The sequence below is a fragment of the Dendrobates tinctorius genome, unplaced genomic scaffold (genome assembly GCF_039654945.1).
Source record: "Dendrobates tinctorius isolate UK_male_01 unplaced genomic scaffold, ASM3965494v1 ptg000158l, whole genome shotgun sequence".
In the NCBI taxonomy this organism is placed as follows: domain Eukaryota; kingdom Metazoa; phylum Chordata; class Amphibia; order Anura; family Dendrobatidae; genus Dendrobates; species Dendrobates tinctorius.
The window spans coordinates 33,735,001-33,752,126 of record NW_027361825.1 but is presented as its reverse complement, the minus strand read 5'-3'; the positions used below and the strand labels follow the sequence as shown (position 1 = coordinate 33,752,126).

The 17,126-nt window shown below is 41.7% G+C and overlaps 1 protein-coding gene across 2 annotated transcripts in view; it reads left to right on the top strand.

Annotated features, from left to right (window-relative positions):
- The window catches only part of LOC141052056 (cytochrome P450 2G1-like), a 52,221-nt gene that overhangs the window by 24,679 nt on the left and 10,416 nt on the right, over positions 1–17,126 (top strand). For both annotated transcript variants that reach the window (XM_073549244.1, XM_073549245.1), the window contains exons 3-7: positions 3,132–3,294; positions 3,932–4,081; positions 8,907–9,067; positions 9,601–9,777; positions 14,939–15,080. In XM_073549244.1, the coding sequence (XP_073405345.1) occupies positions 3,132–3,294; positions 3,932–4,081; positions 8,907–9,067; positions 9,601–9,777; positions 14,939–15,080 (793 nt within the window). The remainder of the gene's footprint in view (positions 1–3,131; positions 3,295–3,931; positions 4,082–8,906; positions 9,068–9,600; positions 9,778–14,938; positions 15,081–17,126) is intronic.

Here is a 17,126-nt window from a genome sequence, read left to right as displayed (position 1 = left end):
CAGTCTGTGATCTATTAGTATACCCAAGTCTTTTTCACATGTGCTGTCACTTAGCCCTATTCCTCCCATTCTATATATGCTTTTTTCATTTTCATTGCCCAGATGTAGTACTTTGCATTTCTCCCTGTTAAAAACCATTCTGTTAGTTGCTGCCCACTTCTCCAGTTTATTTAAATCTTTTTGAATCCTCTCTCTCTCTTCTCTAGTATTAGCTATCCCTCCTAGCTTTGTGTCATCAGCAAATTTAATCAGTTTACCCTCAATTCCTTCATCTAAATCGTTGATAAAGATGTTGAACAATACAGGGCCCAGGACAGAGCCCTGTGGTACCCCACTTGAGACATTCTTCCAACTGGATGTGCAGCCATTTACGACCACTCTTTGGGTCCGATCACTAAGCCAGTTATGAATCCACCTAACAGTTGCCTTGTCCATTCCATACTTAGTCATTTTTTCAATAAGGATTGTATGAGAGACTTTGTCAAATGCTTTGCTGAAGTCAAGATAAACTATATCTACAGCATTTCCTTGATCCACCCAATCAGTAATACCGTCATAGAAGGAAATTAAATTAGTCTGACATGACTTATTAGTTACAAACCCATGCTGACTCTGTTTAATCACTTCATTCTTATCCAGGTATTGACATACATGTTGTTTAATAATTTGTTCAAAGATCTTTCCTGGTATAGAAGTCAGACTCACCGGCCTATAGTTGCCTGGGTCCACCTTCTTCCCCTTTTTGAAGATAGGAACAACATTTGCTCTTCTCCAGTCTTCTGGCACTTCTCCTGTTCTCCAAGAATTTTCAAAGATTATGGAGAGGGGTTCAAAAATTTCTTCTGCTATCTCCTTCAGTACTCTGGGGTGTAATTCATCTGGACCTGGAGACTTGAATTCATTTAGGTTAGCTAAGTGTTTCCTCACTATCTTTCTGTTTATATATACTAATATATATACTATATGTATATGTATACTATATATATACTAATGTGCCACAAATAGGAAGTTGATATCACCAACCATTCCCATTTTATTTAGGTGTATCCATATAAATGACCCACCCTGTATATTATACAAAAACATTGGTCACATGGGCACACCTGACCCTCAGCCGATCAGGATCACTTACTGGAACGGTGGGATATCTCACCAGTTAAACAAGTTAGGATCTAACTTTAGTGGTGTTATGACAAATTATACACATGAAGTAGAGCATAAATATAGGACGACACACAAAGGAGTTCCTCCGCAGCTAAAGCCTAAAAAATAAAAATCTATCTTATCCAAAAAATAAGTAAGACCTACAGTTGTGGCCAAAAGTATTGACACCCCTGCAATTCTGTCAGGTAATACTCAGTTTCTTCCTGAAAATGATCGCAAACACAAATTCTTTGGTATTATTATCGTCATTTAATTTGTCTTAAATGAAAAAACACAAAAGAGAATGAAGCAAAAAGCAAAACATTGATCATTTCACACAAAACTCCAAAAATGGGCCGGACAAAAGTATTGGCACCCTCAGCCTAATACTTGGTTGCACAACCTTTAGCCAAAATAACTGCGACCAACCGCTTCCGGTAACCATCAATAAGTTTCTTACAATGCTCTGCTGGAATTTTAGACCATTCTTCTTTGGCAAACTGCTCCAGGTCCCTGATATTTGAAGGGTGCCTTCTCCAAACTGCCATTTTTAGATCTCTCCACAGGTGTTCTATGGGATTCAGGTCTGGACTCATTGCTGGCCATCTTAGAAGTCTCCAGTGCTTTCTCTCAAACCATTTTCTAGTGCTTTTTGAAGTGTGTTTTGGGTCATTGTCCTGCTGGAAGACCCATGACCTCTGAGGGAGACCCAGCTTTCTCACACTGGACCCTACATTATGCTGCAAAATTTGTTGGTAGTCTTCAGACTTCATAATGCCATGCACACGGTCAAGCAGTCCAGTGCCAGAGGCAGCAAAGCAACCCCAAAATATCAGGGAACCTCCGCCATGTTTGACTGTAGGGACCGTGTTCTTTTCTTTGAATGACTCTTTTTTTCTCCTGTAAACTCTATGTTTATGCCTTTGCCCAAAAAGCTCTACTTTTGTCTCATCTGACCAGAGAACATTCTTCCAAAACGTTTTAGGCTTTTTCAGGAAAGTTTTGGCAAACTCCAGCCTGGCTTTTTTAATGTCTCGAGGTAAGAAGTGGTGTCTTCCTGGATCTCCTACCATACTGTCCCTTTTCATTCAGACGCCGACGGATAGTACGGGTTGACACTGTTGTACCCTCGGACTGCAGGGCAGCTTGAACTTGTTTGGATGTTAGTCGAGGTTCTTTATCCAACATCCGCACAATCTTGCGTTGAAATCTCTTGTCAATTTTTATTTTCCGTCCACATCTAGGGAGGTTAGCCACAGTGCCATGGGCTTTAAACTTCTTGATGACACTGCGCACGGTAGACACAGGAACATTCAGGTCTTTGGAGATGGACTTGTAGCCTTGAGATTGCTCATGCTTCCTCACAATTTGGTTTCTCAAGTCCTCAGACAGTTCTTTGGTCTTCTTTCTTTTCTCCATGCTCAATGTGGTACACACAAGGACACAGGACAGAGGTTGAGTCAACTTTAATCCTTGTCAACTGGCTGCAAGTGTGATTTAGTTATTGCCAACACCTGTTAGGTGCCACAGGTGAGTTACAGGTGCTGTTAATTACACAAATTAGAGAAGCATCACATGATTTTTCGAACAGTGGCAATACTTTTGTCCACCCTCTTTTTTATGTTTGGTGTGGAATTATATCCAATTTGGCTTTAGGACAATTCTTTTTGTGTTTTTTCATTTAAGATAAATTAAAAGAAGATAATAATACCAAAGAATTTGTGTTTGCAATGATTTTCAGGAAGAAACTGAGTATTATCTGACAGAATTGCAGGGGTGTCAATACTTTTGGCCACAACTGTATGTGCCTGCAATCAAAAAGAACATTTTTTTTTTAGAGGTAAACTAAGAAATAAAACGTCAAGGGTCAAGACGTCCTCGATTATGAAAGACTTAAGTTTCTTGTCACAGTAATAGATGGATTAGAAATCTTAAATCTGCTATTAAAAAATGTAAATGAATGGTAAAGATCTGTATCTTTTTTTCAGCTTTGGGATCAATATGGCTCGGTATACACCCTTTATTATGGCTCACAGCCAGTGGTAGTCCTCTGTGGCTATGAGGCTGTAAAGGAAGCTCTTGTTGATCAGGGGGAAGTATTTGGCGACCGAGGTCCTATACCTTTTCTGCAGAGGTTCTCGCAGGGTTATGGTAAGAAAAACAAACAGCATTAATTTCTTTTTTTTTTTGGAATATGAATTGTACCAAGCAATATCCAAATAATTCCACAGAGCTATTTTATTTTGGTACGTGAGACATATTATTAATAGGATCGATCTAGTAGGTTCCTGTATTTGTAAATCAGCCCATGAGAAATAGACCAATGATTGGCTCCAATGCCATCTCCAAAATGGGGTTGTCTTCTTCTGGATCTTTGGGACTCCTTATTGTTTTAAATCCTAAATTTAATGGAAAATTCTCTGATACTCTGGTGGGATAATCTAACCCTGTACACAAATAACATTGCCATAGATAGACCCTGCTGGGAATTGTCTTCCGGAATGTGGTGAAAGTCGTTTCATGATTGAATTCCTGAAGCATTTGCCCCATTTGCAACCCTTAAAATTTGTCCACCACAAAATTCTTAATAATGGCTTATTGTTAGGGGACATTTTGATAGGTAAAACTGTCATCCCCATCCTTAACCTTCTCACTAACATTCACACTTGGCTCAGCTGTATATTAACCATTATTAAAACACATCTTGGGGTCAGGTCAGCAATAGGACTGTCTAAATTCACCAACAGCAATGTAATGAGTAAGAGAGGAATTGTACCTTATTTTCTAGGCTTTATCCTGAGCAATGGCAAACAGTGGAAAATCTTGAGAACATTTACAATCAAGACACTTAAGAGGTTTGGATTCGGAAATAAGAGTGATGTGTCGAAGATGCAAAAGGAAGCACAATGTATTGTCGAAGAATTTGCAAAGTATAACGGTAAGAAATGGTGCTCAACAGAACAATAAATAAAGAGCTTAAACAAATGGCAATATGACCTATTGTTTAAATCAGGTTGTTGTGTTCCTAGTTTTTTAGGTAATTTTTATTTTCCATATCTAAATCTGCATTAAAAATGAAAGTTAGTAATCTTGTAATTTTCACAATGGACACTGGGGCTTTCTAAAGACTTATACTTCCTGTTCTTTCAGGATGAGTTTACAGCAGTTTCCTTATCATCACAGACAGGATTACAATGACAGATGTTACCACTATATGCAGTAAACACAGCATCCTTCATTCACAATGGGTGATGTCACAGCTCACCTCCAACCATACTGTACAATTGATAACACCTTTACATACAGTAGATAACTCAGGATCCACCATTCACTATAGAACATGTCATAGCATTGCGGCATTAAGTATCCTCATCTCGACATGCTTAGCATGTCATTCTCCGCAAGGAGAAATGATACTTCTTGGATATCGGTCAGATGCCTCTCTCACAGCCAAACCAGATCTCACACTTTGCACTGACGACGGGCAGTACCCCAAAACACAGTGTCTGCAAATTGAGATTCTGGCTTGGCTTTTATCCTAAGTCATGTAACAAGGCTCGATAAAGGGTCGACATTGACTTTTAGGATTGCTACTTCCAATAGGTGGCACTAGAGTTCTAATCTTCTTCCTCTCTGAAGAGACAATTTGCATAATTAGCATATTTCCCAGAGGAGCATTGCAGCTTTAAGTCTCCTCATCTTGACATGCTTAGCATGTCATTCTCCGCAAGGAGAAATGATACTTCTTGGATATCGGTCAGATGCCTCTCTCACAGCCAAACCAGATCTCACACTTTGCACTTACGAGGGGCAGTACCCCGAAACACAGTGTCTGCAAATTGAGATTCTGGCTTGGCTTTTATCCTAAGTCATGCTCCTGCAGCCTCTGCCTCCGCTCTGGTGCCCGCGCCACCCGCGACACCCTGGCGCGCTCACCGCTCCCGGCGGTGGGCGCGCGTCTTCCTGCTCCCCTGCTTCCTGTCCCGCGGTCAGCCTCGGTGCTCTGTCGGGTGCGCATATGCACCTCGCACCATAGACTGCAGCACAGGCTGAATTGCTCTATCACATTTCCTCGTGACCCTGGAGGACTCTGACCCGGAAGTCCTGCTACACACCCTATATAAGGTAGCTTCGCCCCCTGCTCACTGCCTGTTTATCAATTGTGTTCCACGACTGATTTCGGGTCCACACTCTCCTGCTTATCCCTTCGTATTCTGCCTAGCGCCCTGCCTTGTGCCTATTGCCCTGTCTTGTCTCTCCTGGTGACCTCCTTTGCATTTCTTTCAAGAGCCCGCCGTTCCAGTCTGTTCCTGCCTTCACCTGCGTTTTCACCCGTGTGTGCCATCCCTAACCTTTCCTGCCTGCTCCTGTGCCTCCTGCCCTTCTCTCTGTCCTGTCCTGCAGCAGTCTCCCCTGTGGTCGCCAGTTCCCACCTGTCCGTCTTCCAGCCCGATGTCCGTCTGACTCCTCCTTCAGCCGTCCCCAGGTATCAGCTTCCTCGGCGATAGTCTCCCCCGGGCCTGCCCCTAACGCTCCCTGTATAGGGAGTGGTACACCTGGCCAGCTGCCTGGGGGCAGGTTCGTCGTCGCGGTCCTGAGGGTTCACCCTTGGAGTCTACCTAGCCTCACACTTTTAGGATTGCTACTTCCAATAGGTGGCACTAGAGTTCTAGTCCTCTTCCTCTCTGAAGAGACAATTTGCATAATTAGGATATCCTTCCACAAACCTCACAATAGTTGGTCGGAATTGGAGCCCATTCCTTCTGACAAAACTGGTGTAACTGATCCAGGTTTGTAGGTCACCTTGCTCGCACCATCCTTTTCAGCTTTTCCCATAAATTTTCAATAAGATTGAGATCGTGGCTTTTTGATGGCCACTCCAAAACATTGACTTTGTTATCCTTAAGCCAATTTGTTACCATTTTGGCAGTATGCTTCGGGACATTCTCCATTTGGAAGACCCATTTCTGCCCAAGCTTTGAATTCATGGCTGATGTCTTGAGATGTTGCTTCAGTATTGCCACATAATCTTTTCTCTGATGCCATCTATTTTGTGAAGTGCACCAGTCCCTCCTGCAGAAAACTAACCCCACAACATGATACTGCCACCTTTGAGTTTCACAGTTGAGATGGTGTTCTTAGGCTTCCAAGCTTCTCCCATTCTCCTTCAGACGTAACGATGGTCATTATGCCCGAAAAGTTCCATTTTAGTTTCATCAGACCACAGGACATTTCTCCAAAAATTAAAGTCTCTATTCCTGTGTGCATATGCAAACATTAATCTGGATCTTTTATGTTTCTTTGGAGGAATGGCTTCTTCCTGGAAGAGTGTCCTTTCAGCCCATGTTGATGCAGTACTCGTTTCACTGTGGATATTGACACAATCTTACCAGCTTTTGCCATCATCTTCACAAGGGTTTTTGCGTTTATCCTTGGGTTGATATGCACATGTTGGACCAAAGCACATTCATCTCTGGGACACAGAACTTGTCTCCTGAGTGGTATGATGGCTGGACATTCCCATCTTGTTTGTACTTGCTTATAATTGTTTGTACAGATGATCGAGGCACCTTCCGGTATCTTGAAATTGTACTCAAGGATGAGCCAGACTTGTGCAAATCCACAATTCTCTTCCTGATATCTTGGCTGATTTCTTTAGACTTTCCCATGATGCTACATAAAGAAGCATTGTGTTTCAGGTGTGCATTAAAATACATCCACAGGTGGTGTCTCTAATTAACTCAGATGTTGCCAGAAGCTTCCAAACACATGACATCATCAAATGGGCAGCACAGAATTGTTTAAAGGCATAGTAATCTTAGTGTATGTAATCTTTTGACTTTGCAGTAAGTAATACAAATGCCTTAAAACATTCTCTCTCTCATTATTCTGGCATTTGGCAAATATTAATAATTATGGTAGTCCTAATTGACCTAAAATGGGAAATGTTTCTTCTGATTTCATGTCAGATATTGAGAAAGCATGCATATGTGTCTTTTTATATGTGTACTAGCTATGAACCCGTTCTACGCCAGGGTGGTGGGCATTTTTATTGGTATATGGTCTCCCATCCTGGTATGTGCTGCACCCCTCATCCCTATCCTGGTATGTATGGTACACTCACCCCCCAATCCTGGTATGCATGGTACCCCCTTATCAATATACTGGTATTCATGGTTCCCTCACCCCCCAATCTTGGTATGCATGGCACCTCCTCATCCCTATCGTGGTATGCATGGTACCCCCTGATCCCTCTCATGGTATGCATGGTGCCCTCACCCCCCAATCCTGTTATGCATGGTCCTTTCACCCCCCAATCCTGATATGAATAGTCCCCCTCACCCCTATTAAACTGCACACATTAAAAAAAAAACATTTATACTTTTTCTTCCCTGTGTTCAGCACTGTCCTGTTCTGGGCATGTGGTAACGCCAGAATCGGCGCCTGCGCAGTCTGCGCTCACCGCCGCCATTTTCTTGAAGACACACTGCAATGTGTCTTCAAGAAAATGGCGGCAGTAAGCGCGGATTGCGCAGGCGCCGATTCATGTCTGGAGTGGGTGTGTTGTGGTGGGTGTGTGGTGGTGCTGGATTCGGCGCCTGCGCAGTCCTTGCTTTCCGCTGCCATGTTCTTGAAGACACACTGCAGTGTGAAGACAGTGTGTCTTCCACAAAATTGCGCCAGAAAGCGCGGACTGCACATGTGCCGCTTCTGGCGCAACAACCCGCCCTCTCCTGTCATCACAGCAAGATGCAAGACCCCGTGGCCACAGTGAATCGGTAAGGTGTTGTGCTGGCGATCTACTGGGGGGGTGCGTGTGCCGACGATCTCCGGGGGGGTGCGTGTGCCGGCGATCTCCTGGGGGGTGGTGTCACTCTGTCTGGAGCCAGACTGCGCATTCACTTCACGCTTGCGCAGTCTATAGAGGCTTCAGACAGAGTGACGCTTAGCCCTTTATATTATAGATGTAAACTTGTGGTTTCAACTGTATGTCTCTTAGTTCCTAAGTTAGAAAAAAATAATTCTCACCAATTCGCTCACATCTCAGGCTGTCTCTCTGCTCACTGCCTGCTGTCTGGTCCTCTTCCTTCTGGCCTCTTCACTTTAGGACACGACTTCCTACCGTATCCAGGTCTCAAAAATCACTGCATGCTGTAAGTTCACGACGTCATGACATCAAGACATGTGCCACAACCTTAGGATGTACAGTGTCCTTCAGGGCCTGGACGCGACTGGAAGTCCTTGTTTATAGTGAAATAGCCAGAGATGCCGCGTACTAAGGTGGAAAGAAGAGGACCTGATGGTAGGGTTGAAAAAAGTGGTCATGGATGAGATGAGCATTGGGCTTTTATTTTATCTGCCCTGTTTAAACTTACATACAAATTTGGGTTTCTAACTAGCCTGCAGAGCCTATCTAGTTTGTAGCCCGTGGACTATCTGTATACAGTTGATAATACATATTCAAGTCCACCATTCAAAATGGGTGATGGTCACTAGTCTATTGCAACCCATATCTTTGTGGCTGCCTAAATAGAACAGGAAGTATGAGTCTAGTGTCAAGCTTAGTGGCCATTGAGAAAAGTTAAGATTTCAGATTTACTTTTTTTTATATATATAGATAGTGATATGAAAAATACAACTAAAAATAGTATCAAAAATTTTTAGCAGAGAATTTATCTGAATAAATTGGTCAATATTTGATAAATAATTCCTTTTACTGAGATATGTTCATAGTGTAATTGAAATGTCTCCTTCTTTTCCAGGCCATCCTGTAGATCCCGCCAAGTATCTCATGCATGCTTTTTCTAATGTTCTCTCCGGTTTTATATTTGGAGCTCGTTTTGACTACAAGGATCAGAGGTTTACCAAGCTTTTTCAAGTTTTGGATCACTATTTATATCTTGCAAGTTCTACCTGGGGACAGGTAACTAATTATCTGAAGTGGTCATAAATCATATAGACAAGTCACTACATATAATCTCAGTATGTAGACTCCTTAATTAAAAGAGATACAGACAAATTCAGAATGAGGAACACAAGTATGCTGCTGCTTTACGTTTGGGCCTGGTGAACACAAGAGTGAACTCAAACAGCTGAGTATATTACAAAATGTGTTGTTTTAGGATGAATAATGCAATTTACATCAGAAACCCCCTTGGCTAGGGACACTCTATCAGTATTTGGTCAGTGTTTTTCCTCAGTATTTGTAAGCTAAAACCAGGTGAGAATCAATCAGATAAAAGGTATAACATCAACCAAGTGCACCAATTCTGCATTTTTGATCCCCTCTTGGTTTGGCTTACAAATACTGATGTGAAATACTGACCAAACACTGATAGTGTGACCATAGCCTTATATTTTGAAATTACCCGCTATGTAGCCAAGTTAATTTATTGGATATCCAACAAGAATGAGTAGTCTAGTAATCTGACATTTATCTCTTTTTTAACTCTACAGCTGCTGACCATACTCCCAACATTGATGAAATACATTATACGACTTCAACAGAGGTTCACGCTGCTTTCGAATGATATCGTCGAATTTGTACATGAGAGGGTGAATTCCAGCCTTGAGTCTCTGGATCCTACCTCACCCAGACATTTTATTGACAGCTTCCTCATCAAAATGGAAGAGGTATTTATATAAAAACCAGTGCCATCAGATGAAGCCATGTAGAAGAGAAACCTTGAAAAGACAAGGCCCCTTAGCAAATTTTAAAATATGACTCATACCCTTCATGAACATTTAGGGTCAGTCCACATGTGCCATGCATTGCACTTCAAATCTACAGTATGTAACAGAGACTGAGAATCTGATATAGTAAAATAATGCAAAAATGACAGGGCCAAACACTACAATAATGAAAATGTTGTGCAGTATACATACAGTATTTCTCACAAAATTAGAATATCATCAAAAAGTTAAATTATTTCAGTTCTTCAATACAAAAAGTGGAACTCGTATATGATATAGAGTCATTACAAATAGTGTGATCTGTTTCAAGTGTTCTGTTAATGTTGAAGATTATGGCTTACAGCCAATGAAAACCCAAGTCATTATCTCAGTAAATTAGAATACTTTACATCACCAGCTTGAAAAGCTATTTTAAAATCCGAAATATTGGCCTACTGAAATGTATGTTCAGTAAATGCACTCAATGCTTGGTCGGGGCTTCCTTTGCATCAATTACTGCTTCAATGAGGCGTGGCATGGAGGCGATCAGCCTGTGGTACTGCAGAGGTGTTATGGAAGCCCAGGTTGCTTTGATAGCAGCCTTCAGCTCGTCTGCATTGTTAGGTCTGTTGTCTTTCATGTTCCTCTTGACAATACCCCATGGCACCCACCTGTACTTTTGGCAGTGAGTACAGGTGCCAAGTCCTGTTGGAGAATGAAATTTCCATCTCCAAAAAGCTTGTCGGCAGAGGGAAGCATGAAGTGCTCTAAAATTTCCTGGTAGACGGCTGCACTGACTTTGGTCTTGATAAAACACAGTGGACCTACACCAACAGATGACATGGCTCCCCAAACCGTCACTGATTGTGGAAACTTCACACTAGACCTCAAGCAGCTTGGATTGTGGCCTCTCCACTCTTCCTCCAGACTCTGGTACCTTGATTTCCAAATGAAATGCAACATTTACTTTCATCTGAAAACAACACCTTGGACCACTGAGCAACAATCCAGTTCTTTTTCTCCTTGGCCCAGGTAAGACGCTTCTGGCGTTGTCTATTGGTCATGAGTGGCTTGACACAAGGAATGTGACACTTGTAGCCCATGTACTGATATGTCTGTGTATAGTGGCTCTTGAAGCAATGGCTCCAGCAGCAGTCCACGCCTTGTGAATCTCCCCCAGATTTTTTGAATGGCCTTTTCTTAACAATCCTTCAAGGCTGCAGTTATCCCGGTTGCTTGTGCACTTTTTTCTACCACACTTTTTTTTCCTTTCACTCAACTTTCCATTAATATACTTGGATACAGCATTCGGTGAACAGCCTGCTTCTTTAGCAATGATGTTTTGTGGCTTACCCTCCTTGAGGAGCGTGTCAATGACTGCTTTCTGGCAGCCTTTGCAGGTGTTTTTTGTTAATTATTTACCGAGATAATGATTTTTGGGTTTTCATTGGCTGTAAGCCATAATCATTAACATTAACATAAATAAACACTTGAAATCACTCTGTTTGCAATGACTCTATATAATAATTTACTAGTTTCACTTTTTGTATTGAAGAACTGAAATAAATTAACTTTTTATGTATATATACAGCTCTGGCAAAAATTAAGAGACCACCACATCAAAACTCTGTCCTGGGCAGCCCATTCTCCAGACCTGAACCCCATTGAAAACCTCTGGAATGTAATCAAGAGGAAGATGGATAGCCATCAAACAAAGAAGAACTGCTTAATTTTTTTCGCCAAAAGCAGTGTGAAAGACTGGTGGCAAACATGCTGTGATTAAAAATCATGGTTATTCCACAAAATATTGATTTCTGAACTCTGTATGTGACAGCTGACACTCCGCAGCAATGCTCACGATCAGTGCTAGCACCATTTAACCCCCTCTGATGCCACTGTCAGTAGTGACAGCGACATAGAGGGGCATCGCGCATGGAGGGGACTCCCTGCACACTTCCATCAGGACAACATGATGCGATCACATTGTCCTGATGGTCTCCATGGACACCCCCAGCCCCAACATGGCCACGGAGTCCTTCCGTATCCTGCAGGGAAGGAGGCTTGTGAGTGCCTGCTGAGAGCAGGCGCTGGCATGCCTCCTTCCCTGCCTGTCAGATCCTGATCTCATAATCTGCACTGCAGAGTATCAGATCAGCGATCTGATGCATTAGGCCAGGGTCACACTTGCGAGAAACTCGCATGAGTCTCATGTCTCAATACCCCGGCACTGCCACCGGCACTTGGGACCAGAGTGTGCGGCTGCATGTATTTCTCTGCCGGGGTATTGAGACACGAGACTCGTGCAAGTTTCTCGCAAGTGTGACCCCGGCCTTATAGTAATGTCCCATACTGGGACCATGTAAAAAAGTTAAAAATAAAATATTAGATTGTGTAAACATGTTTTTTTAAAAAAATCCCTGAATAAAGAAAAAAAATAAAATAAATATTTTATCAATAAATACATGTATTTATTGAAATAATAAAAAAATAAAAATACTCATATTTGGTATCGCCGCGTCCATAACGACTCGCTCTATAAACTTTCCCACTGGTTAACCCCTTCAGTGAACACCGCAAAAAATAAATAAAAAACTAGAAAAAAAACAATGCTTTATAATCATATCACCGAACAAAAAGTGCAATAAAACGGGATCAAATAGACAGATGTAAATAAAAAGGGTACAGAAAAATAAGTTATAGCTCTCAGGATAAAGCGATGCAAGCATAATTATTTTTTCTATAAAATAGTTTTTATTGTATAAAAGCGCCAAAACATAAAAAGCAGAAAAGGATTTCCAGTTTGTCAAGGAGCGCTTCCGGCTGATTCATTAATTACTCAGAATATTTCAAGGAATATCCAGAAAAAGAAGGGGGGTGCAAATCTAAGTGCAGAGGTTTAATTATGTCAGATAGAAATAAAAAATTCTTCTCACCTTTTTGGTGTCTTGTTGCTCAGCGTATAACCCTGTGTTTGGGTACTGGAGAAATCGTCTGGATCTGCTGGCCTGCAGCTCAAAACAGGTGGAACGAAATACCTTGTAGGAGATTCGTCAGAGAATGCAGAAAAGGATTTCCAGTTTGTCAAGTAGTGCTTCCAGCTGATTCATTAATTACTCCGAATATTTCAAGGAATATCCAGTTTATTGTTAGACATAAAAACACAACGCGTTTCGGCTATACATAAAATTAGCCTTCATCAGGTAAAAAACATAAAAAAAAGATAGAAATGAGGTATCGCTGTGATCGTACTGACCCAATGAATAAAGCTATCTTACCAATTTTACCACAGGCGGAACGGTATAAAAAAAACAAAACAAAAAGCAATTCCTGAATTGCTGGTTTTTGCTCATTCTCTCCCCCAAAAATCAGAATAGAAAGCGATCAAAAAGTGTCATGTGCCCGAAAATGATACCAGTAAAAACGTCATCTCATCCCACAAAAAACAAGCCCTCATATGACTCTGTTGGCCGAATCTGGCTTCCGACAGCACCATTCCATTGAAACTGCCCTGACTAAAGTCACCAACGACCTACTAACCGCTAAATGAAAGTGACGCGAGTTTGTCCTCCTTCTTCTCCTGGACCTGGCGTCTTTCTTTGACACAGTGGACCATTCCCTCTTACTACAGACTTTCTGATCTGTTGACATTACAGACTTGGCCCTTTCTTAGATCTTCTCATACCTAACAGACAGGACATACAGTGTCTCCCACTCACACAACACCTTCTCATCTCGCCCCTATCTGTCAGTGTCCCCCAAGGTTTAGATTTAGGACCCCTGCTCTGCCCCATCTACACCTTCGTTCTGTTTCCAGTATCACCTCTGCGCAAGCAGCTCTACCCTCACCTATTGTATCCTCACCCATGCTTTGTAGATTGTGATCCCTCGCGGGAAGGGTCCTCTCTCCCCAGTAGTCGTCAGTGACTTGTATTGTTTAACATTATTGTACTTGTTTTTATTATGTATACCCTTTTCACATAAATGTCACTATATCGATAAATAATAATAATACCTCTGTGCGGCTGCCAAACAAAGGGAGTTGAGTAAACTGTACAGTAACTGAAGTTTTAAAAAAACTGCGCAATTGTAATATTTATATTCTGGGAAATTGACACTTTAGTGGTGTGTGTCAATAAATTTGGGAAATATTTATACTCCAAGTTGGGTTTCCTTCATGTGTATTCCCTGCAGCAGTAGGGTTCTCAGACCAGCAGGCCTGTAATTACTTTCATAACATTTGTGGTACACCAAGCTGATATTTGTGCCACCTGAGTGTAGCTGATCAAAAATCACGTTTAAGATGTTGCATGAGGTATCAGGGCTCCAGCAAAGCAGACTTACATCGATCCCTAACCCACCTTGTCTTAATTGAAACTTCAATTCCAAGCTGTAATTACTGGGCCAGACCCTGATACCCTTGGTTGACAACTGTTTTGCCATTTGCAAATTTCTACTGTGGGTCAATTGATGCCAGTTTTCAGGGTGTCTACCCCTAATTTTAGCTGGTTGGGAAGATTTTTGTCATCTCAAGGTGTTGTGTATACGTTTGGTTTGGCCTCACATTGAATCTAATGGGGTTCGGGTATGTTCGTCGAACATCTAATCTTGAAAGGTTCGCTTGTCTATGATCATGACATTGTGATTCAATGCATGACTTGATATCACGTGAACCTTAATGGCTAAGCGTCATGTGACATCAAATTTTGAGGGAATAGTAAACACAAGGGGTGCCCTGGATGTTGGCCCAAAATGCTTGGTACAGAAGTGTAGGGCAGCTACCACATAGGACCAGATTAGACAAAGGATGAGGGTAATGCTAATCAAATTCCTTATATATAATACACACCCATATATATATAATATATATTTTTCTAAACACATATATGGTAACAAAGCATCATACAGTGTCAACAATATAAAGTATTTATAAAAAAATAAAACCATTCCATCTATGTTAGTGAAGACCTTGATATTAAACTATTGCCAGAAAACCCTCCTTCTGAGTTCGGCAGCTCCGTGCCTCACGGTTCATGTTCAGACTCTGACAAACGAATGTGTGAATCTAGCCTTAATTGTCAGTGAGAAATCTTTGATTAATTCAATTTCTCTGATTTCTGCACAGGAGAAGAATAATCCCAGCACTGAATTTCATTTAAATAATCTCCTGCTAACATCCAGTGACCTGCTTTTAGCAGGTATAGAGACTATGAGCACCACCATGAGATTTGCACTGCTTCTCTTACTAAAGTATCCTGAAGTACAAGGTAAGTGATTACCCCTTGGTGTACACCTGTACATCCGAGTATGTGTGGAGAGCGCTCGGGAGCTGGGTCCACAGTACACGTGGCAGATGCCGGCTGAGATAAACAGCCCGCATCTACTTGTACCAGCAGCAAACAGTGCTATTTCTCATCACTGCTGTTTGTTTAACCATTTAGATGCCACTGTAAGTGACCGACAGCGCTCTTTTTATGTGTTCATCACGGGGCGCTGATGAGTTACTACCAACCCCCATAGATGTCATCCTTGTGCTGCTGTGAAGCCCATTCACAGGCTGAGCTTCATAGATGACATTCATTTACACTATATACTGCAATACTATGATATTACAATATATAAAAGAAGTGATGAAAGGGTCGCAGGTTCAAGTCACCTAAAGGGACTAAAATTTAAAGATAGAAATTTAGAAATTATATAAAGAAATATAAAAAATAAAATCACCCCCCTTTTTCATTGTTAAAAAAAATAATAAAATCAAATAAAAAAAAATCTAAAATTAATTAACCCATACAGTAAATGCGGCTAAGAAAACAAAGAAAAACAGTCAGAATTGCAGTTTTTCTGTTTAAAAAAATGGAATAAAAAGTGATCAAGGTATCCTATTTACCCCAAAATAATATTAATAAAAATGCTAGCTTGCCACACAAAATTCAAGTGATCAAAATTCTCCATTACCACAAAAATAAAAAAGTTACAGTTCTCAAAATGGTGACAAAAAAACCCAATTTTTTTCAAATGAATGCTGAAAAAACAACAGCAGAATTGCATTTTTGACTCCATTTTACTCCACTTTAAATTTTTTCCCCATTTTCAAGCACAGTGCATGGTCAATTGCATGGAATCATTTAAAATTACAACTTTCCCCACAAGAAAAAAATGCAATTATGACTTTTTTTTTTATCATCTCTATATATAAAAATGAATGTATGTATGTGTGTATCACCAACCAATCACGAAGCATCTTTCATTTCACCAGAGCTGTTTAAAAGAAGCTGAGCTGTGTTTGGTTGCTATGATCAACAGTTTTCCTTGCAACCAATCACTAAGCATCTCTCTTTTCACCAGAGCTGGTTAAAAGTAGCTGAGCTGTGATTGGTTGCTATGAGCAAGTTTTCCCACTTGACAACACCTCAGCAGACACTGACATGGTGGGAGAAATCTAGCATCCCCAGGAACAAAAGCTCCCAGCCATTGTCTGCCCCCCTGAAAGGAGCACAGATCACATGACAGAAATGAATCCCCCCTCCCGTGGATCAATGGTATGCAAGTTAGGGCAAATCCACTCAGCGTTTTGGTACTGACCCCAGGCCTCTCTTAAAGGGATCCTCATTTGGAAGTCAGGGCAATTGCCTTCAAATGCTATGGTACTGACCCCAGGCTCTCTTAAAGGGATCCTCATTTGGAAGTCAGGGCAATTGCCTTCAAATGCTATGGTACTGACCCCAGGCTCTCTTAAAGGGATCCTCGTTTGGAAGTCAGGGCAATTGCCTTCAAATGCTCTGGTACTGACCCCAGGCTCTCTTAAAGGGATCTCCTGTACGGAAGTTAGGGCAAATCCCTCAGCACCCTTATTCTGACCCCAGGGTTCTATTAAAGGGATTATTGGTATGCAAGTCAGGGCAAATCCATCCAGCGCTCTTGTTCTGATCCCAGACTTTCTTAAAGGGATCCCCGGTATGGAAGTTAGGGCAAATCCACTCAGCGCTCTGTTTCTGACCCAAGGCCCCTCTTAAAGGGATCCCCGGTATGGAAGTGAGGGAAAATCCAATCTGCACTTTGGTACTGACACCAGTCCTCTCTTAAAGGGATCCCTGGTATGGAAGTCAGGGCAATTGCCTTCAAATGCTCTGGTAATGACCCCAGGCTTTTTTAAAAGGGATCTCCTGTACATAAGTTAGGGCAAATCCCTCAGCGCTCCGATTCTGACCCCAGGGTTCTATTAAAGGGATCATTGGTATGGAGGTCAGGGCAAATCCACTCAGCGCTCTGGTTCTGATCCCAGGCCTCTCTTAAAGGGATCCCCGGTGTGG